Source organism: Triturus cristatus, chromosome 7 (genome assembly GCF_964204655.1).
Source record: "Triturus cristatus chromosome 7, aTriCri1.1, whole genome shotgun sequence".
Lineage (NCBI taxonomy): Eukaryota > Metazoa > Chordata > Amphibia > Caudata > Salamandridae > Triturus > Triturus cristatus.
In genome coordinates this window covers 1,188,588,711-1,188,612,553 of record NC_140590.1, presented here as the reverse complement: position 1 = coordinate 1,188,612,553, position 23,843 = coordinate 1,188,588,711, and the positions used below count along the sequence as shown (strand labels likewise).

Below are 23,843 nucleotides of genomic sequence, written 5' to 3'. Positions count from 1 at the left end.
AGGCCTCAGCCTTTGCCTCAGCCAGGGAGTAGTACCCCTCAAGCCTTTCACACCCTACAAGCTGTGCCTGGGCCAATTCAGCCCTTCAGAAGTGAAGTGTCATCTGATTACAGGAGTGTTATTGTATACTGCTAATTATTTATTGGGGTTACTGTATTTATTAAGTTCTTATCTATTTATTGCTGCACTGAATTTCTAGGTCCACAGGACTTGTTGGTGTACAGTATTTATTGGGACAGTATTTATTGATACAGTATTTATTACCTCAAAGTATTTAATTGTCTGTATATATTGCACTTGTATTTATGCCCTGTTATTTATAATCACCCCTATTTATTTCAGCAAACAGCAAATATTTATTTGACCTGCTCTATTTAAGAAAATGTATATATTGTGATTGTTATTTATTTTCCCAATCAGCAACTAAGAGAAGAAAGATAAAGAAAACATATTTTCATAATTTTTACGGTGTAGAGTCGTTTTTGGAGTGGATGCACGCATGGTTATTGTATGGGTATATTGTATGCTTAGCACTGTGCCTGTTTCCTGACCACTCGAGCCAAGCTACCACAGTGTGTTGCGGAAAGGTCCACCACCGCCCTGCGGAGTGGGAGTGGGCCGTTTCCAACACACACAAATTAGACCCACTGAACGCAATGCAAGCACTACGAATCTCCATTCGGGAACAGGTTAAAAACGAGGAGATAATTCTGATAAACCTTTACTTACACCCCCGAGGAAAGAAGAAAGGAGCCCAACAGCTGAAAGAAGAGCTCATAAACCTACTAACCACAGAGAAAACAAACAGTCTGATCATCAGTGGCGATTTTAATCAGAACATGCTCAACAACCCAGCCACAGAAATCACCACAGATGAGGACCCATTTGCATGGGAACCAAGCCCTCAAGATAACTCTTCTGGAGGAAGAAGCACAAAAAAAGCGCAGCGACTCCTAGCGACACTTGAAGAACTAGGTCTCCGAGCACAAAATGGAAGACTTCCAGGGGACCGCCTCCAAGCGGCAACGTTCCATAGTACAACGACCAGTTCAACAATTGACTTTACCTTCCTCTCCAGCAACCTGTTTCAATCGGCAAGAGATTTCCACATTGGCTCACTAGACTACAGTGACCACTTACCTCAAGAAGTGACACTAGAGGCCTTCACAATCCTAAACCTTGTATGCGCCAAGGGGCACAATTCAGTCTATACTGCAAATGACAGGCGGATAAAATGCAGAACAGATGACCCTCAGCGCCTCCTGCTCTACGCTAAGCAAGCACTCGGCGAGGCTCAAAATGCAACAACAGACCTAATTGAGAGCTGGGAGATATTTGCAGAAACACTACGCAATAATATGGGAACAAAACCAGGGGAATAACCGGTTTAAAGGAGCTGGCAAATCCATGAAGCACACGCGGTACCATAATCTTAGAAACAACGCTCATCTAAAAAACCTAAAGACTCATCGGCCAAGCACTACGAAGACTAAGGACAGATTTCGCCGCCAATGAAGAGTTGAGGCGGCTAAAGCGCGACCGGAGGAGGCTGATCTGGCGACTTAAGCGATAAGCAGAAGAGTCTCTCTGGGCCAAACTCTTACAAGATGCCAAATCCAACAACAGCGCACAATTCTGGCAAAAGATGAACAATCTGTCCAAGGAGCGGAGTCAAGGCATTAACTCTTATGTCACAGAAGATGACTGGATAATCTTTCTTACCACGCATTTCAACGATACTGACATAAATAGCCAAAGAATATCTATTCCCACAAAGGACACTGAGGGTCGACCAATGCTGCGCTGTGAACACCACGACCCTCAGCAGCTAGATCAGGCAATCGTAATCAAGCGTCCACTGATTAGTAATAGAATCTCAAAGGGAAGACGTGAGGGGGCGCCTGGACCAAATGAGATTCCCCCCATACTGTTCAAGCAAGATCCGGAATATTGGACCGTCGCTCTTAAACCAATGTTCGAAAAAATCCTGCAGACATCAATAATCCCATCATCATGGAGGGGAGCCATCATCTCACCTATCTTTAAAAAGGGAAACCATAACAATCCAAAAAATTATCGGCTAGTGGCCCTGCTCGACAACGAGGCCAAATACTTCGCGGGACTCCTTCTAGAGGAACTAACATCATGGGCAGCTGAGGCATCGGCAATTCCATACAACCAAACTGGCTTCTGCAAAGGCATGGGTACCACCTCCAACATTTTAGCTCTTTCTTTATTAATCGATGCCGCCCTTGAAGCGAATCAACCACTATATCTGTGCTACATTGACTACAGCCCAGCTTTCGACCATGTCAACAGAAACCTTCTGTGGGAAAAGTTAAAAAAGTTGAACATCCCCCCCATTGCTCTTAAACCAACTAATTCTTCTGCACAGCGAGACATGGGTGCAAGTCAAGTTAGGCTTTGGCGAATACCTAACAAGGAAGATCTCAACAAGCACAGGGGTAAAACAGGGCTGTGTACTCGCCCCAATACTTTTTAATCTTTTCATGGGAGAGCTATCAACGCTGCTAAATGAATGCAACTCGCACACACCAAAGCTAGGGGGCTCCCAGCTGTCGAACCTCTTTTATGCAGACGACCTGTTACTTATCAGCTGGACCCCTGTAGGCCTACTGTGACTGCTGGACATGACTTCAAGATACTCTGCCACTAACAGGCTTAGCATCAATCGCGAAAAATCTAAAGTTATGTGCATTAACCTCCCCAAAAAGAAAATAACAAGGAATTGGCTCTTGGCATCCAGGAAGCTGGAAACGGTCTGTGAATATCGATATTTGGGGGTCATCTTAGACTGCAAGGGAAACTTCAAGCCGCACTGTGAAGCCATAAAAAGGAGAGGGCTGATGGTTGCGGTGGCACTTAGAAACTTAAACGCAGTCTCTGGTCCAAGCTTACTACCTCTCATAAAGGTGATTCAGGCAAAATTAATCCCAGCCATCACTTATGACAGCGAATCGATGAGGGGGAGGGACGCTTCCTCAGTAGATGGAACGGTAGCAAAGGCGTTACGCATGATCTTTGGCCTTCCTAGGTATACATCGCCCGCTCAGATGAGACTAGAATTTGGGCTACGAAAAGAAGAGTTGGCATGTAAAGGAACCTACATAAAAAGCTGGCACAAAGTAAGCAGGGGAGATCCGAAAACTCTAAATACTCTCCTGTGGAAGGAACTTCAAGATAAATAAACTTGCCCCGCAAGGCTGTACTTGGAGGCCGCTATTGACGATCTTGGCTTACGGCAACTGTGGGAACTCCCAGGCTCCCCAGTAGGCTTCAAAAAGGTGGTCAACAAGACAGTTCGAAAAGAATCATTGCTGCAGGACAAAGCCGCCTTGATAAAGCGTGCTCACGGCTGGCTTACAGTTCAATCGTACATCAAGCCCTCGCCCCAAGCATATCTACAGACAGGCTTTACCAAAAAAATAAAAGAGAAGTTCCTAAAATTACGCCTAGGGCTATTGCCGTCAGCGGCCCACTTACCACCATGGTTACGGCCGCAGCTACCAATAACATGCCGACTTTGCGGGAACGGCAAAGAAAACACAGTTCACCTGATCGCCATCTGCAGCGAACTCACTCAAGAACGTCGCTCCTTCTTGAGACCACTTTTCAACATCCGTAGGATACGGAACTGCAGGCAAGCTGTGCTTGCTTGTTTCAAAGGCGATGATAACTAATTGAGCTGCCAAATGGGAAAATTACTTGAAACTGCGGAAACCCGCTTCAAAATGTTGAAGGAAACCCAAAAAACCTAGCAGCACTGCGAAGGACGAGAGGATCAATCCACCGGTACCCCTGAAGAGCACGTTCTAGCTGGCAGTGGCAAAGAAGCAGGCGGTATTATGTCGGCATGAGGGGCGTCTAAATACTCCCAAGTGCCAACAAATCAACTCTAGGAGAGCGTGGCCTTGGCAGGGAATCTGACAGGCCCCAACGTTTACTGCTTTAACCATCAGGAAAAACAGTAGTAGCACCTAGAGAGATTTATACTAGCAGCCCACCTAAGATCCAGGCGTTTATGGACTCAACAGATGGTCTACCCAGCTCCCACCAAACCACCTGCTGTGAACGCTCAGGAACACCGCACTGCAGTTATGTGCATCAGCCACCCGAGTAACAAGACCCAAAGTGCGCATGCTCTATGGCCACCTGCGCCTGACATTTGGTGAGGATGAATGATAAGCTGCATTTTCCGGTCCAACCCAAGCAGAAGGGCCATAACCAAGGCCCCAGAACTTCTCCTAAACCTCATGTTGCCATCCGCCAAGCCAAGATTCTCACTAGGCAGAGGCCAAGGCTGAAAGCAAACAGCCACTTTGGATTATACTGAATAACATGGACACTCTGAACTGCCATTATAATTAATCATTTTTGCATTTTTAACGCAAATAGGCTTTTATTGAAGGGGCACTTTAAAAAATGTTCTCATTGCACCGGCACTTTACTATATTACCCCTCGGCCACAACAAGGATGCACATCTTATCATGATAAATAGGCTGTTTAAACTGAATTAAAACTTTATTTTAACTCTGGTGCTGCTGTCTTAGTGCGTGTTTTAATTGAAGGAATTATTGTCTTAATACGTTTGAATTTGACTTATGTTTTATCAATTGAACTTTTTTTTCTACATTGTAAAGGTTTTAAATAACCATGTACAATAAAGTATTACTTACTTACCAAGCTCTGCTGCTATCATGGAGGGTGATCCATGTTGCGTAGATTTCAAACATACCTGAAAAACCTAGTAACAATCCACCACAGATGCTAAATCATGATAGGTCGTTGCTAAAGTTTACCTTTGGAAACAGCCATTTCTATATGGTATGGGGTCACTCCGGGCTATTTAATACACAGGACAACTGCAGCGGTGAGTCACATGTGTTGGTAGCTGGGCTCACCACTTCTGGTGTGTCTTAAACGGCTGCATTGTGATGAGCATAGGAGGCCTAAGGCGAGGCATTCTTCAGTACCTATGTTCTCTGTTTGACATGCAGATGCTTACATCGTAGAGGTTGTAAGAAAAACCAACCTCAATTGCAAGAGCAAATCAGGGCAAATGCACTCAAAACCCGCTTGTCAATATCTGAATTTTAATACGTGAAAACCAGAAAGAACTAAATAATTTCGATCCCTGACTCACTAACCCACATCTGTGAGCCCCACCTGATTCGCAAAATAAGACGTTACAGAAATATGTGCCATTCTTGTTGAACGGCCGCAGCTTGATTTTGCAATTTCATTTCGGAATTATTTATAATATGGAAGTAGATATAAATGTGAAATGCATGCAGACTTGTATGCTGGAGTGCACTTCCCGATCACCATATCTTCCGTGTTGTAAATAAACGTCAGCTAGCACTTACCATCAGATTCCTATTACCTGCTTCTGGTGTAAGGTATCGTTGTGATTACACTCATTCATTGAAACACAATGTTTAATTTTTCCTATTTATATTAAGCAGGGGCAGGAGTTTGATAATAATTAATAATTGTTTTGCAGCTCTTTAAAAGCACTTTCTATTTCTGTACTCTCTGCTTGCCTGAAACACACCCTGGCCTTGCAAATGATTCACTCTGCCCAATTCTACCTATTTAGTCTTCCTGCATGGCCGAGCATCACTTTCCCAGGCCACTTCCCTGCTTTAATAAGGGTTCCCACACTCATGATGATGATGATGGTGATGCATTCACGCACACGTTCTCACTCAAATTTATTCCACATGTCTTTGCAATAGCCTCCCCACACACAAGATACCTTTGTTTCTGTCGCCACAGAGAATGTAAGTGCAGTAACAGAAATAAAAGAATGCACAACAACTTTTCTGATGTTTTTGCTACACATTGGTCCTACCTTCCTTCATTTTTCTGAATGGAGGTCATCTCTTTATTTGGAAAACTGTAATTTTCTTCTCTACAAACCAAACCAGCCCCGCTGCTTTGAAGGAAATAATTGCTGGAGAAATGCTTGCATGTATGGTACTTGTTAAAATCTGGCTTTGAGCATATGTTCAATATACTTAGGGGTGCATTCAGCCAGCTCTCTTCAACCATTCATCTTTTATTGTGTCATTCACATTTCCTTATGCCACTACAGATTAAAGTATGGCCAGTGGGTCAGCTCACTCCAACCATTGGCTAACTTCACTGCGAGTAACTGCATTCTGCCCTTTTACAAAGTAAGAAAAAGAAAGCAGAGGGAAAATTATTATAACTTTTCAACATTCTGCACAGCACCCTTTCTGCCCTACAATATAGCTTAAAAACATTAGCAAAGCCAATACCTCTGGCTAAACAGTTTTAGGGCCTGAAAAGCGAGACCTATTGGCTTTGCCAATGCCTGTTTAACTTGTAATGGGTTTCAGAGTGAGACAGTTTGGTGGTTGGAAGTGTACTCCACACTGGGGATAACATCGACTGGCTTTTTCAAAATGGGTTCTTCTCCTTTCTGCTGTGGGGCACAGACCTTCCTTCTAACCAGCGCTTTGCATGTTGTGGGATGGCACCTGCAGGACGTGTATGGGGGGACATGGCTGAACAGCGCAGCAGCAGGTGGTTTTGGAGTTGCATAGGTGTGGTACGGGGACACATTGGCGGTGGCATTAAGGAAGGGTAGAGGGTTGGGGAGGGTCATGTGCCTGTCTTGAGGAAGCTAGTCTTAGAGGGAAAAGCAGAACAGGTTGTGCTCTTGTTAAATTAATTGTTGAGGTTCTGTTAAATAAGCATTGCTATAGCCTGTATGTCTCACCTTTGGGACCTTTTAAGTGTTTAGCCATGCAGCACATTATTCTGGTTGCAGTGCCACTAATGATTGAGTAGCTATACAATTACTAAACACTGGTCATGCAGAAGGATTCAGGAATATATGTTTGCTTGATGCACGTCAGGCAGGGCAACAAAAAGCCTAAAATAAAGACGAAAGTGATCACGTTAGTGTTAGGCAGAGCCAGGACAGTGCCACGAACAGGTCCCAAACCAAGGTGAAGGTAATCGCACATAATGGGCACGCCTGTATATATTACTATGAAGTAGCACTTCATATTAAAGCTGCTCTCAGGTAAGGGTAACGTTATACACTGCCAAGAACGATAACATTTGTAGTGTGAGATTGGTTATCCTCAAATTAATCATATGTTTGCGCAAATCGAGTTTATTAAGCTGCAACAGTATAAAAAATCCTAATTTGAAACACGGCCTAGAATATGTCCATCGGGGGAGGCCGTAGTTAACCTGAACAAGGTGGGACTATAAGACTCACTCAAAACCAAGTATCAAAAAGAAGGCAGCAGGCTTCTGGTGCATTAGTGTTCAGCGTTATGCTCACACAAGTCCATTAGCTGCTGCCGTAATGCGTCAAAAAGCTAAAATTAAAATGGTAACAATAACGATCCTTAAACCATAAAAATTGTCCTTGTGTCCTACTTATTGGCTTGGCTGGGGCAGCAGCATGAACGGGAAAGCATCAATCAGAGACAGGATAGCCAACAAAACACAAACACGACTCCGCGTGGTGGCAGTCGTGGTGATTATGATAAAAATATACTCCTTGGAAAATGCAGGTTAGGAGTCTGTAAAGCGGGTGCCATGCCCGCGGCAGACCCAAGAGAAAAATAGTCCAGGAAGGAACGTAAAGAAAAAAAAAAAAGTGTAAGAACTCATGTAGCAGGGGCAGTCCTTAGGGAGGATCTAAAACAACTGAAGGAGGGAGTACTTAGACATGCTGACCAATCAGAAGCATGCATTTATAAATGGCACAAATGAAAACCAATGAAAAAAAGAAGAGGGGCTTCACGCCACAGTGTACATTACAGCATGCCTCGCAGAGCAGCACATGCGCTGCCCAGGCTCGACCTAAAAGCAGCAAGAATACAACAGATAGACATCTTCGTAGCATGCAGCAAGCACATTCTGGCATGGACTGTTTTAACACTCCTCTGCAAACGCTTTTAAAAACAAACCACTCAATGCTGCACTGTTCAACCACAACCCCCATGAATCCCTGCAAACACCACCCCACAACATCCATCATGTACATAAAAAACACAAAATGTTCTCGCTGAACCATCGAACAATGTATGCAGAGTTCATTCTCTTTTTTATATGGAATGCTTGGCATTTCTGTCTCTAGTTTAATTCTATTTTTCACCATTCTGGGACATGGAATGTACATTTACTTTTTGATTGGTAGTTTCCAAATGATCCCCTTGTTGTAAAATACTTAGAACAGAGTACTAGTTCAAATGGAGGTAATCCGAGCCTCGAAGAAATAAATAATTCAATAGGAACAGTTGTGGAAAAAGTTACTGCACTCTGAGTCATTCCTGAGGACCGGTGCTATCCTCCCTGGGTTGAATGTTCTAACAAAACACCCAAACTATAAATAAGCAAAACTGGGTGGGAGAAGCACCCTGCAAACCAACAACAATCATGATCAGCAAAGGAAATACAACATAACATGTAAAACGCTCTGATACCTACGGGTCCAGCCAGCGCCACACAAAACTCAAAGTAACTATGCGGCTCCGGTCGGTCCTGGTGTCTCTCACTCAGTGGGGGCAGTCTCTTAGCAACTAATCTGGTGTTATACAAAAAGTTGCACAACAAACCCAACCCTAGCTTCAACTTCTCTAAAAGGGACAATATGATACAAAATGTTCCTGATGCATGCAAAGGCTGCACTGTCAATAATGCACAGGCCCTGGAAATATCATGTATATGGATGCCAAAGGAGACTGATAAACCACCATAGACTGAAAGTCTTGAATGACAACTTGAATCTTCTGTATAAGTCCCCTTATCTTCTCAAACGGAAGCTACCTGCCATGTAGCCCAAAATTCATTGAAAATGCACACATTATTTCCTGACATCCTGTGTATAATGAAGGTGAAACTCTCTAAAAGATGAACTCTGATCTTTACTGATCCCCTATGTTGCCACATTAAAGATCCAAATATTACCGGATCAGTTATGGCTACTGTTGATAAAACTGTCGTTCAGGTACAAGACCAGGTGTACTCTGTGCTCGTTGAAATTGGTACCACTGGTCTTAAAATCTAACCAAAACAGCAAGGGGAGATGGCAAGCAGAAACGTAGGCAAGTTAACAGACCGCTCTTTTGTACCCGCCCGAACTGAAAGAATGGATGGTACTCCTCAGCAAATGGAACAGAGAAATCTTCATCTTTGAGATCTAGATTGGCAAGCCTGTGACCTCCTTTAACAAGACTATAAGATGAATTCCATCTTGAGGGATTTGTATGTTCTGTATCTACTTATCGCTCATTGACGTCTGTTATGACTCAAGATGATATCCACAGATATAAGTACTGTGAGGAGGTGTTACCGTGCAGGAGAGAACTTACATTGGCAGCGAATCATTCGATCGTCTGGCCAAGTTTATTTGTTTTTAAGTAAGATACGGAGCACATAGATAAAAAATACACCCATCAAGTCGACTTTGTACAGTAACATTTGTGATTGATGCTTGCCTTCGGCTTAGGTCCTTATCCAGCCCATTAAAAAGCCCACCATTTGCCCTATATTTTAGAGTGTTTTTGCGGGCAGTTTGTTGCGTGATATATCAGCATCTCCATTTTGTCACACCAGTCCACTCCTGTTCGCCGTTCCCCCAGAGTAGGAGGCTTCCACTTGCGTTCAGTGTCTCTTTTAGCCACTATTGTGGCCACTCCCACCATAGTTCATTCATATCTGGGTCCACCAAGTTCTCCTAGTATGCCGAGGAGGCCAACCCGCGGGGTCAGATATGTCTGTTGATCCAGCACCTGCGAAAGAGACTTCTCAACCCCCCGCTAGAAGTGAGAAATCACTGGACATGCCCAGTTCATGTGAAAGAAGTCGGCATCAGAGTGGGTGCATCGAAAGTATGTGGAACATGGCAGTTTGCCAGCGTGCCATAGATTTTAAGGCATGCAGTGTGTGATGTTGAGATATTTAAGTTGTACTAGCCTTATACAACTTTGGAATGAGTATAATAGTCCTTTATTTAAGAGTAACAGTATGCCAAAACAGTCTTCTGATGGCCTTCTTGTGTTGTCTTTGTCTCCTTTTCTCAGGATCTTCTATGGCAGTCCCTTGGAAGACTTCCTCCTGGCCAACAACCTCCCTCGGAGAGAAGAAAGGCTCAGGTAAGTATTTCTGGAATTTTCTTAGTAGTTATGTGAGGAAGGGCGTGGGGAATCACCAACACCAAGTTTAAAAAAAAAAAAAAAGGGAACTAACCAAGCAAAAGTGAGGAGGGCGGGAGCAGTGGCGAGAACTAAAGAAGAGGTTCAGTCATGAAAGTAAAAATATATGTGCACTTTCATAAACGCCTCCCCTCTATTTTGCGAACTTCCCCTTGCCCTCCTTGTCCCTCCCGACCTCTGTTTGTCTCTCCCCGCAAGTAACCCCGTAGGCGCCCATGCACCTGTGAGAGCCACGAACCCTCCGAGGCCGTGGCAGGACTCTTCCGCTTGGCTCTGCGGCGACTGGATTCCTTCGCCTGTTTCTCCGGTCTGGACACCCGCTCTCCGCTCGTGATCTTCCTTCTTCTCCTCTGCAAGGAACTCTTCTCGCGCCGGGCACACCGCTCCTTCTTCTCCGTATGTTGGCGTTTTACGCCCGCCTCCCGTGTTCTCTCTTGTCTTCCTTCTTCCGTTGTTGTCCACCCCACGTGACCTCCTACACGGGTTGTGAGTGAGGCAGACTTCAAGGGCCCGCTGTCATCATTCTCGTCTCCTGTGTCGATGGAAGGCACGTCGACCGCCGCATTCCAAACGGGCTGTAAATAAAGGAGGGTGGAGATATAAGACGGAATGCAGTCTTTATCTTCCATTTCTGGTGCTCTCCCGTCCTGGCTAGTGATTTCCTGACACACCCCAGCCCCAGTTTTTTCCCGTTCGGCAAACACGGCTTACGTGAAAGGGAGTCGGCATTTCCATTTTCCCTTCCTTCCTGATGTCTTATGTCAAAGGAATAGGGTTCTAGGGACAAGAACCATCTTAGAATACGTGGGTTGTTGCCTTTGTTGCGACTCATCCACAATAGGGGAGCATGATCTGTATATAGGGTAAAGTGGGTTCCTTCTAAATAATAACGCAGCTTATCTATCGCCCATTTAATGGCCAGGCATTCTTTTTCAATTGTGGAGTATTTCTTTTCTCTTGCGAATAGCTTGCGACTAAGGAACAACACAGGACGTTCTATATTGTCCACGGTACACTGGGAAAGGACAGCCCCTAAGCCTGCTTCTGAAGCATCAGTCTGCAATAAGAAAGGTTTTGTGAAATTAGGTAACACAAGGATAGGACTGCTAGTCAGGGTCTCTTTGAGAGCACAATTTGCCTTTCTGACGTTTTGGGGGGGATGTAGCAGTTCCTTGCTCTTTACTTCTTTCTGCAGCAAGTCAGTTAAGGGCGCTGCTATCTCGGAGTAATTGGGGATAAACCGACGGTGATAGCCTATTAAACCTAAAAAAGATCTGACACCCTTCTTAGTAGTGGGGAAAGGAATATCCAGGATCGCCTTAATCTTTTCCTGTTGGGGTGCAATGACCCCATCCCCTAGGAGGTATCCTCAGTATTTCACTTTCGTGAAACCCACCTTGGACTTCTTGGAGTTGACGTGTAGACCTGCCATATTGAGTGCGTGAAACACCTCTTTATAGTGGGAAAGATGTTGTTCCCAGTTGGAACTGAATATTATGATATCATGAATGTATGCTGATGAATAGGCTTGGTGTTGATGGAGTACCTTATTCATGAGATGTTGGAATGTCGGGGGGGCCCTGTGTAACCCGAAAGGTAACACCGTGAACTCATATAAGCCAGTGGGGGTACTGAAGGCTGTTTTCTCCTGATCTTCCTGTCTTGACGGGACCTGCCAGTATACCTTGGTGAGGTCGAGTGTGGTTATGTACTGAGCTTCGCCTAGTTTCACTATTAGTTCATCGACTCTGGGTAAGGGGTATGAGTCGAATTTTGATATGGCATTAACCGCTCTGAAGTCTATGCAGAAACGGATGGAGCCATCTGGTTTTGGGACTATGACGATAGGAGAAGACCAGTTACTATGAGATGGCTTGATAACACCTAACTTTAACATGTTCTCTATCTCTGTGGTTATATCGTCTCTTCTGGCTGCTGGTATTCTATAAGGACGTTGCTTCACTATTTTCCCCGGGGGAGTAATAATGGCGTGTTCGACCAGAGTCGTTTTACCAGGGAAGTCAGAGAAAACTGAAGAAAAAGTATCTAAGAGGTGGAGGAGGTACTCCTGATTGTGGGTCAGGTTTTCATTTATGTTTTTCTGGTTCACTGAAGAGGGGAAAGACTCCATCTCAGTAAAGGCCACTTGGACATTTTTGGGAAGAGGTCCTAACCACTTCTTTAAAAGTTTTATGTGATAGATTTGGGTTCTTTTTGGCAACAGCCGTAACCGATAGGTCATGAGACCTATTTTGTCAACAATCTCATAGGGTCCCTTCCATTCTGCCTGTTTATGGGGTAGGGAAGATGGTAGGAGCACAAGAGCCCAATCATGAACGTTAAGCTGCCTCCATTTCTTCCCTTTATTATAGTACTTCTGTTGTTTTCTTTGGGCTTGTTCTAGATTTGCGGAAGCAAAGTCTTAGTTTCTGTAGATGTGATCTTAATGCCTGAGTGTATTCGAGAAGACTTTGGGTTTCTTCCTGTATCTCCTGCTTCCATGCCTCCCTCGTCATTTCCAGTAGCGTTCTGGGCTGTCTTCCATAAAGGAGTTCAAATGGGGAGCAGCCCAAACTGCTCTGGGTCTGACTACGGATGACAAAGAGAGCGAGGGGCAACAGCATATCCCACTCCTTCCCTTCAGTGGCCAGCATTTTTTTCAGGGTCAGTTTTAGGGTAGCATTATATCGCTCGCATAAACCGTCTGTTTGCGGGTGATATGCTGATGTTCTTATTTGAGAGATGTTTAGTGTTTTGCAAACCTGTCTTATAAGGCGAGAAACAAAGAGAGTTCCCTGGTCTGTTAATATTTCTTTAGCAAACCCCACCCTGGCGAATAGTTCCATTAATTTTTCACTAATGGTTTTGGTATTTGGTGTTCTCAAGGGAAAGGCTTCGGGGTATCGGGTTGCATAGTCAATGACGACTAATATATATAGATACCCCTTTTTTTACTTCAGGAGAGGTCCTACCAAGGCCATGCAGATTCTCTCAAACGGTTTCTCAATAATAAGTAGTGGTTGTAATGGGACAAATGGTGGTGTATATGGATTCCTTTTTTGACATATTTCACACTCTCTACAGTATCAATTTATATAGGCATATATACCGGGCCAATAGAAATATCTTAGCACCGTCTGGGCTGTTTTTGCTGTACCACTATGACCGGCTAAGAGATGTGAATGAGCAAAAAACATGATTTGCTCACAAAACCTTTGGGGAACTACCAATTGTGAAGGCTTTTCGGGCTTTCCTACTCAGTATAACAAACCATTCTTAATTTGAAAAGAGGGATAAGAGGGGGTTGATGTGGTATCCCTGGCTTGTTGCCATGCATTCTGGAAGGTGGGATCTTGGTTTTGTGCATAGTGGAAGGATTTATCTGATAACCATGGGGCTTGAGTGAGAAGAACGGAAGGGCAAGTTGGAGCCTTCATCAAAGAGTGTTTAAGCAAGATATTAAACACAGGGTTGTCTGTTCCTAGAAGTAACTGTTCTGGGAGGGTATCCACTACCCCTATCTTTGCCTGTACGGTAACTCCATTAGGTAGTGTAATAGGGATATTGGCTTCAGGATAAGTACGGACATATCCGTGCACACAACGTATAGGTATTTGTTCGTTATGACTGAGTTGGGATTCCTTTACTAATATGCTGCGTATAACAGACTACCTACACCCTGAGTCCAAATGGGCCTTGACTGTATATCCGTTCAGGGTTAGACTTACAAAAAGAACAGGAACCACATTCCTCTGTATATAGGATGCTTCGCGGAACACAACTAACGTCCATCGTGGTTTTTCTTTTGGCAGCAAAATCTGGCTATATAGCCCCACTCTCCGCAGTCATAACACTGGGGGCCTTTAAATAAGGTGGCTTCACTTTTGGGAATGCGATCTTTTGGCGGTTCTAAAAAAGGTTTGCTTTTCTTCTCGACTCGTCCACGTTCTGAACTGAAGCGTGTGGTTTTCTCTGGTTCGTATTTCAATGGCTTCGGATGGGCCCTGGCAAAGGAAATCACCATGTCCGCTGCTTGCCCTATAGAGAGATTGGTATTTCTTGAGGCCTGAGCCATTTCTCAGTGGCTGCTTTTAATCTGAAAAACAATGTCTTTGGGGTGTCTCATGGATGACCCGGTTCCTTCCTAAAAGGCACCCAGAACGCCTCTGGATCCACCCCTTGGTGGTCCAGTATGACCTTCTTTATTTCTTTATAATTTGTAGTACCTGTGGGGTTTGGCACTTGATAGGCGGCCTGTGCCTCCCCAGTCAGCAATGGTGCCAAAAAGAATGGCCACTTCACCTCTGGCCACCCACAGGCCTGAGCGGCCCTTTCAAAGTTCAAAAGGAATGCATCCGGGTCCTCGCCAGGCTTTGTAGTGAGACAGTGGGATAACTGGCATGTACTCCTCGTCGGCTCTGCTGACCTGAGGACGAGAGGGCCTGTCCTTCAGCAACCCTCTGAATACAGTCCACTTGTTGGGTTGGAGAGGCCTTGAACATAACTCTTATCAGCTTGAGAAGATGTCATTTGTTTCTCAATGGCCCATTCTAATTTTTCTTGTCCGCGTATTAGTTGCTGTATAAGGTTCTCCATTATTCCAGACTAATGAAGCTTTGCCCGCATTCTCCACCACGTGTCAGAAATTGTAATCTGTGGGGACCCGAAAAAGACTTATACAGCTTTGGAATGAGTATAATAGTCCTTTATTTAAGAGTAACAGTATACCAAAACAGTTTTCTGATGGCTTTCTTTTCTTGTCTTTGTCTCCTTTTCTCAGGGTCTTCTATGATAGTCCCTTGGAAGGCTTCCTCCTGGCCAACAACCTCCCTCGGAGAGAAGAAAGGCTTAGGTAAGTATTTCTGGAATTTTCTTAGTAGTTATGTGGGGAAGGGTGTGGGGGGGATCACCAACACCAAGATAAAAAAAAAGGAAACTAATCAAGCAAAAGTGAGGAGGGCGGGAGCAATGGCGAGAACTAAAGAAGAGGTGCAGTATTGAAAGTAAAAATATACATGCACTTTCATAAACGCCTCCCCTCTATTTTGTGAACTTCCCCTTGCCCCTCCCGACCTCTGTTTGTCTCTCCCCGCAAGTAACCCCGTAGGTGCCCAGGCACCTGTGAGAGCCACGACCCTCCGGGGCCGTGGCAGGACTCTTCCGCTTGGCTCTGCGGCGGCTGTATTCCTTCGCCTGTTTCTCCGGTCTGGACACCGGCTCTCCTCTCGTGATCTTCCTTCTTCTCCTCTGCAAATAACTCTTCTTGCGCCGGGCACACCGTTCCTCCTTCTCCTCCGTATGCCGGCATTTTACGCCCCGCCTCCTGTGTTCTCTCTTGTCTTCGTTCTTCCGTTGTTCTCCACCCCACGTGACCTCCTACGCGGGTTGTGAGTGAGGCAGTCTTAAAGGGCCCGCTGTCATCATTCTCGTCTCCTGTGTCGATGGAAGGCACATCGACCGCCGCATTCCAAACGGGCTGTAAGTAAAGGAGGGGGGAGATATAAGACGGAATGCAGTCTTTATCTTCCGTTTCTGGTGCTCTCCCGTCCTGGCTAGTGACTTACTGACAGATTACTATTTCTTGGCAAGCCATTTGAGCATCTCACCAATCACCTTTGTCAAGGGGTCCCACCCTATCCTCCCATTTCATTTTAAGAGTATTAAACACCTCTGGAGCTATTCGGTACACCTTGGAGATCACTCCCCATCCCATATGCCCCATAAGGAGGTGTACCTCAAGGTGATTGTATTCCGGCAGTGTAGTTCCCGCTTAGATGTTAGTTGCCAAGGCATTGCATAGTTGTATATATTTATAGAATCACTTGCATGAGTGGGAAAACTGCACCTTGAGATCCTGAAAGGAATACATGTGCTCCCCATGTCAAACGTCTCCCAGGTTTATGATGCCGATTTTATCCCGAGATCCAAACCCGTCCAAGCGAGCAGAATGTTGAAGTCACCTTCCTGTCCACAGTGGGGTGCAACAATTCAGCTTGTTTTGTCCCAGTCCAGGATTCTCAGTGCCACACCCCAAATCTTAACAAGCATGGTCTCGGCATTGTTAAAGTTAGAGCTATTGGCATTGCTCATGACATTATTTTTGTTTATGTTTTTGTTTTTAAAACATTTAAAGAAACGGCATTGTTATTTACAATGCCAATAGCTTAATCACTCTCAAATGCAAGACCTTTTGCATTTGCACCCACACACAGAGCCACACACACAAAGCCACCCACACACACAAAGCCACCCACACACACAGAGCCACCCACACAGAGCAACCCACACACAAATAGAGCCACCCACACACACAGAGCCACCCACACAGAGCAACCCACACACAAATAGATCCACCCACAGAGCCACCTACACACACAGTTACCCACACACAGAGCCACCACGCATAGAGCCACCTACAAAAAAAAGCCACACACACACAGAGCCCCCGTGCATCCCTCAGCATCCTCCGGACCTAGGCAGCTGCGCGCGCTCACAGCCATTTCCTATAGATTGCCTTTGCTGTGTACAATCCAAACGCCTTTGGTGACAGAAAACGTGGTATTTTATACACAGAGTGTTGCCCCAGGCTGCCTTTGAAGTGTGTGAACTGGGCACGGGAACGGGCTTCCTCTGCTAGTGGGCACATATTGTCCCAGAGATGTGAGACCTTGGTAACTCCCTTATTGCCAGCCTCTCGGGATACAGGTATGGTGAATCGAAAGCTGATGGTGCACTCGTGCCCGCTACAGCACCCCACTCTTTACCGTAAACAAAAGGCAGCCTCTTCTGTAAGCTGGGGCAGCCTCTGTGACCAAAGACATCCGCTATCTCATCACTTACCGCGCTGAGGCGAATTCCTCCGTGTGTCTGCGCCATCTTCGCTCGGGTTGTGGTAGACCGGAATCCGGATGGATGCTCGAGGAGCTGCACCACCTACAGAATCAACACACAGGGACAGCTCGAAACGAACATAGAAGAAGTACTAGCTTCTAGCGGAGCTAAATAGCAACAAGCGCGACGTCCATATTGAAATGTCGTCACCCAATGCGTTGAAAAATAATACATAGAGTAACATTAATTTTGTGGATTCGATCCAAGCAATAGATACTTACATACTGTATGATTGTATTTACAATTCTAATTCCAGTGTGTATATACATGTTATACTTATTAGTTACATATTAGTTTTCTTAAGTTAATTTGATAATAACATATACTGCAAAGAGCGAGTAAAGCCTTGGTCTGCGTTTCCGATCTGCTTTTTAAAAGAATTTCAATAGGACCATTCGAAAATGGGACCTGGTTAATTCAGAGTGCTTGTTTTCCATTATAACTGCGTTCCTACTTTCGTGCAAAAAGTGGCTCAGTCTTAGCCTTCTCAACGCCCAGATGCAGTTTTAGTTACCATATCCGAAACAAAAGAGGGACTCAAGTCCTAAAGCTTTCAGACTATTTTTCAGGGCGTCAGTACGATGGCAGAAGCTTCTGGCTAGCACCCGCTCTGCGCAGACACCGCCGCCTTCCTCCGAGGTCAAGCAGAAATGCCTCGGAGAAAGGCAGCGGCATTTTGGGATTCGGGGGCGTGTTTTTTCTTTCTCTCCTCTTGCCATTGGCTGGAATGTTTACATTCCAGAGGAGAGAAAGAATCGAAAAAACACGCCACGAATCCGAAAAGGACGGGGCTTGTTTGGAGAGACAAACCTCTTCTCCAATGGCTGACCAGCAGTTAAGAGGCCAGCCAATGGAGAAAAGGAGAGAAGAGAGGCGGGTTCAAGCCCCTCTTCTCCAAATCATTAAATCTCGCGAGCGAGACTGCGCATGCGCAGCCTTCGCTAGCCGAGACCTAAAAACCACTGTGGTCACAGCTGGTAGGAGATGGGGGAGAGTCAGTTTCTGTAGAGGAGCCGCAGAATGTTGTTCAAGCCCAGGTAAGAAACCTCGACCTGGTATGTCAAATGAAAGTGTTGGAGTACATATAAGAATCGGAACAATATCAGCATTTTAAAAAGTGCCACATAGCAGGTGCAGCAGGAGTCGCTCTCATTACTGAAAGTCCTGCTTCATCTTGGTGACACGGGTGGAAGGTTAAGGCTTCAAGCCAAAGCATATGTTGATCCCTTTGCCTTCTATGTGAAACAGAACATTGGCGTTTTCACGTTACCCTGCTGTTTGTGAAGTGCTATTGCCATGGCATGTGTGATTCCACCATGACCTGCCCGTAAAGTGCCATTGTAGTGCATTACTACATACATTGCTATGGGGAAACATTCATGTTATGCGATTTCTACTTTGCAGTGAATTTCAAGCACCCATTACCTTACCCTTGTTCATGCACCAGACGTCTTCAACAGAGCACCGCAGCACCCAAGCTCCATCGACTCACCAATCTTGTCAACACTATGTGCATGCAGCACACATCTAAGTCCTTGGGTTTCAGTGGTAGGAGATATTGACCAAATCGATGCCATCTGGTGCCATCTGACCCGTGTGAGGGGTATCCATGCATAGCAGGGTGCTTCCCCACACATGAAACAGAAGAAGCTTTCGTCTGCCTCTGACAGCCCCTCATTCACAGTGAACAAGAGGGCCTGTGGCTGCAGGTCATATGATTGGAACCATGCTGCACTGATTCACATGTAATATGTGAATCAGTCGATAATGTGGCTGTCTGTACCCTGCTGATGATTTCGAGCCTCCTGGGTGGGGAGGGGGCTTGACTGATATTATTGACAAAGGCAAATACAGGCATACACCCAATCCTTCAGATTCCAATGGAATGGCCCAGTTGCCAGCTGGTCAGTCTTACCTAGCACTGCAGCACTAATTCTGTACTGAGAGATGTATCCTGTTCAAAATATGTGTGCATGTGTTTACTAAGATAAATGCAAAGATGGACAACATTGAGCTAAATCAAATTTACCATTCCATCCAATAAAATTGGTGCTTCGCATTGTTAATCTGTGTGGGCGAGATTCTTTAGCGCTGTTAAAGAAGGGCTAATAGTAACCTGCAGATCAAAGGATAAAATCCAGGGGTTTCTGGTTGTTCCTTTGTTCCTCATGATGTTCATAAAATTAACCATGTAATCACTTTATGCAAAATCTTCATTTTGAGACAAAAGAGAATGAGTACAATTGAATTTTACAGAATAAACATACAATTTAAAGAAATTATAGTTTACATCATTATTTTAGTGATTCAGTTTGTTGTTGGAATGTTTAATAATTATGATCAGATCTAGTGATTAATTGTTAACTCGTAAAAATGTGTTACTCTTTTCTTAAAAATATAGATGATTCCCCAGTCAATTCTATGTTTTTGCCAAGACTTGGCAGTGATGCAGAGGCACATATAAAGAAAGAGGACATTGGAAGGTCTATAAGTAAGTAAAAACTCTGAATATTACAAACCTCTTAGTTAAGATTGTTAGACCTCTGCTGTTTTAATCAAATTTAAGAAGAGCTGTTAATCTTTAACACTGCATTATGCAATGCAAAGATTGACCTAGGAATATTGTTTCATCACATCCCTAAACCAGGGAAGCACCCACATAACTGTGCAAACTATGGACCCACCTCTCTTCCTTCCTGGTTAAAAATGGGGCGCAAACATTGTATAGCACCATCCTCTTCTTTCGTAGTCACATTGTAATCTTGCTCGAGGTATTATTGGTGCTCATGGTTCCGAATCCATTCTGAAGCAGGTGAGCGGAGAAGCTGGCCCTAGCACTCCCCCATCCAGGAAGAGAATAGATGCTGTTTACACCAGTGTCTTAGGGAAAGGAGCACAATGATAAGGCATTTGTGATGTACACTGCACACATTTGGGCAAGGGATGGGTGTTTAAGGTCAGTGCAAACTCGTCTCTTGCTCTCTGCTCTCTCTTCTGAGGATGATTGAAGTGTTGGATGTATGCAGAGTTTGAAGATTCTCTGTAGTTACAGTTTGAAGATTCTTTGTCTTTACAATTGCATTCAGTAATATTTATTAATTGTTTAAAGGTTTCTGGACAAACCGCACATATGAAGCAACACTATTATAATAGTACTGATGCACCCGTATAGCAGACTAACTGCAACAGTGATGATTCTTTAGAAATGCTACTATAAACAGATAATGTAATTGCTCTAATAGTGAAACTTTTTTGCAATATTTTGAGTGTGAGACGAGTGAGATAAGCATTTGTGAAACAAATCATTTTTGATAGCAGAAAAGAAAATGAATTTTATAGTAGAAATAAATGTAAAAGGAAACGTAATAAATAAAGGCTTCATTTTGGTTCTAAAATTTCACATATAAATCTGTAAATAAAAGAGACTAAACAGGATAGTAGTCTTTTTTTTACATAAAAGAAAACTGGGGCTAAAGACTGCAGTTATAGTAAGAAAATATGCAACATCCTTTTGGAGAATGGTTGTTGTGAGATGGCAGACATTCAGCATATTCAGACAAATTGTATGAAGAGATAGGATGACTCTTCTAAAAATAAAATGAAGGTGCTCATGGCTGTGCTTAGCCAAAGTTCCTGGCTAAAAATATTGTATCATGTCTTTAAGACCTCAAGTGTATGAGAATGTGACAGGTGTGGTTAATGTGGCGCTGAAAGGTTCTTCTGACATACAGATAAGGAGTATGGCTATGATATTAAATAATATACTTTACTGCTATGATGTTGCGAGGAAATACTAGAAGTTCTTGGCTAGGTCCGCAAGCAACTTGTATCTCATGGCGCATACATGGGTGATGTACCACAACTCTAATGGTGCCCTTCAAAGCAGGATGCAGCACCATACACAGTTCTTTGAGATACTCTTACCTAGAGGCAAAACAGAGGTGAAAAGATAGTTAAGAGAACACATGCTTTGTGATTCACGTGTTTGTAGTTTCAGCTCCCTAACAGTCTGGGAAATGAAGTGTTTGTGAGATGTTTTATTGTCTTTTTTTAAGGTAAAGGTGAAAGCATAATCCTTGTTCCCGGTCCTGCATAGAATTCTGTAAATAACATCATATAATTATTAATTTATTCTTATTTTTTGGCTTTAAAGATTTGTTGCTCTTAGTTAGAATTTTCACATACCTCCATTTGTATAGTTAACATTCCCCCACTGTATTTATCCCTTTTCGGTCTGTGTTTTTCATTTTGTATTTCAAATGTAGACTCCTCACAACTTCAGTTTAATGGTAAATTATTGTCACATTTAACATTGATTGACTGGCTGTTGTCTTTGAATATAATTGTGGCATATGCTGCAGTATTTTAAATGTGATTGAAGTTATTTATTTTTTATTTTTCATCTCTGCGTTACATGTTGTCAAAATTCTTGCTGGCGCTTCCTTTGAGGGCTATGATTCTATGTTCGCTTGAGTTGTGACTTTTTCAATATTTTGTCAGGTATAATCTTCATGTTGAATAACTGCATTGTCTCTCCCTCTATCATCATCCTTATCTTTCCACATTTTAGTGTGGGTGTAACTTCTCTAATTGTATCTTAACCTATCTATAGATCTGTGCATTCTCTAGATCTCTTTTGACCATATTTCACAGCTCTTGTGAATACACTTAATGCTTCTTGAAAAGTCTTTTCTTCTGACACTGTGAATCCATTTCCCATTTCGTCTTTGAGATGTTGGATTTGGTTTTCAACACCAAAATGTTTGAGGTCTTTTCATTTCATCTTCAGTAGAGGTCATTGTGTTTTTTGTGTCTTTGGTGGAGCAAGAACATCCTTCTGCCTTCTCATTGTCTATTAAAGCTGTGTCAGTTTGCTTATGCTTGTCCTTAATAGTATCTTTATTCCTGCATGGAGGAACTTTTCTTTGCTGAGGATTTGGATGTCAAAGAACCTCGGGCCAGATGTACGACCTTTGAATTTTGCGACTCGCAATTTGCGAGTCGCAAAATTCAATGTACAACAGTGTCTGATACACTGTTTGCGATTCCCAATGGGGTTGCAAATTGTATGCCTCACAAATATGAATGAGGCAATTTGCGACCCCATTGGGAATGGCTGGCATTCACAGGGATGGTGGCCTGCTGGGGTCAGGAGACCTCCATGTCTGGGACTGATTTTAAATAAAGCATTTTTTTTTTCAAATGTAATGCGTTTTGAATGAATGAATGAATAAGTATTTGTAGAGCGCGTGGCTGCCAGAGGCCTCCCAGCGCTAGTGACAAAGCAGTAAGCCGATAAAGGAGCATTAAGGGAACAGCAGGGTCTTCAGAGCCTTACGAAAGGAGGAATGATTGGTCTCAAGCCTAATACTATCTGGAAGTTGATTCCAGCTCTTCGCTGAGATGGTGGAAAACATCCAACTCCCGCTCCGGGCTCTAGGCACTCTTTGGACTATTGCGAGACGGTTCGTTTCTGAGCGTAATGTTCTCTTGGGAAGATAGGGGGTGATGATAGTTCTTAGGATCGGAGGTGCCCTCAAGGACATCACCTTGTGAGCAATACAGAGGGCCTTAAACTGAATTCTTTCTGCCACTGGCAACCAATGCAGAGAGACAATCAGGGGCTTCACCGATGCCCGATAAGGAGCCTGCAATAAAGAACGGGCCGCATAGTTTTGCACCAATTGAAGTTTTTTTATGGCGGCACACGAAGCTCCAAGGTAGAGCACATTCGCATAGTCATGCCTAGATAGTATCAGAGCCTGAACCATCAGTTTCCCAGCACTAAAAGGCAGCACGGGAAGAATTTCCCTTATCATTTTAAGGATTCCAAAACAGGTAGCTGCCACTCTTTGTGCTTGTTCATTGAAATCCAGTTTATGATCGAACCATACTCCGAGACTTTTTATGCAATCTTTTGGCGTGGGCATAACACCTAGGCATTTAGGCCAGAGAACACCCGGGTTGATATTGGTGGGTTTGCCTAAGAACATCAGCTCTGTTTTCGCACCATTTAACTTTAACCCCTTCGCTGCGGCGCGAATTCCGCCGCAGCGCTGGGGGGGTTTGGGGGGGGTTGAAGGCGCCGCTGTGCTCATGACGGAACCACGCCGTCATGAGTCACGGGTGAGCTGTGCTCATGACGGCGTGGTTCCGTCATGACTCCACCCACTGCGCTAATCGCCCGCACAGGCGGGGAATTAGTGCCGCGTGGGAGCAGCATGACGGAACCACTCCGTCATGAGCATAGCGCACCCGTGGCTCATGACGGAGTGGTTCCGTCATGAGCGGGGAAGGGGTTAAGAAGGAGTTGTCCATCCAGGTGGCTATTCTCTCCAGGCAGTTGGCCAGACAAAACTGTTTCTCATCCAGCTGGTTGAGGGACACAATCAGCTGTGTATCGTCTGCATATGAGACGATCTTAACCCCGAAGGGCTTGACCAGTTCACCCAGAGGTCACATATATACGTTAAAAAGCATGGGGCTTAGGGAAGATCCCTGAGGAACCCCACAGCACAGAGGCATTCTCTCTGAGATGGAGTCATTCTCGAAAACTTGGAAAGACCTATTTCTGAGGAAGGATTCCAACCATTTAAGTAGCACTCCTCATACTCCACTCTCTCTGAGTCTTTCCATCAGTATATGATGGTTGACCGTATTGAAGGCCGTGCTGAGGTCGAGTAGCACGATGGCTACAGACCCGCCAACATCTAGAATTTTCCTTG

General features: G+C 44.3%; 1 protein-coding gene across 8 annotated transcripts in view; it reads left to right on the top strand.

The window, feature by feature from the left end:
• Positions 1 to 23,843, top strand: part of LOC146811426 (uncharacterized) — a 277,144-nt gene that overhangs the window by 128,718 nt on the left and 124,583 nt on the right. For all 8 annotated transcript variants that reach the window (XR_014966739.1, XM_085618527.1, XM_085618525.1 and 5 more), the window contains exons 6-8: positions 10,096 to 10,167; positions 15,008 to 15,079; positions 19,520 to 19,609. Coding sequence is in view for 7 of the 8 variants with exons in the window: in XM_085618527.1 (XP_085474653.1) it covers positions 10,096 to 10,167; positions 15,008 to 15,079; positions 19,520 to 19,609 (234 nt within the window). In the remaining variant the exon portion in view is untranslated. The remainder of the gene's footprint in view (positions 1 to 10,095; positions 10,168 to 15,007; positions 15,080 to 19,519; positions 19,610 to 23,843) is intronic.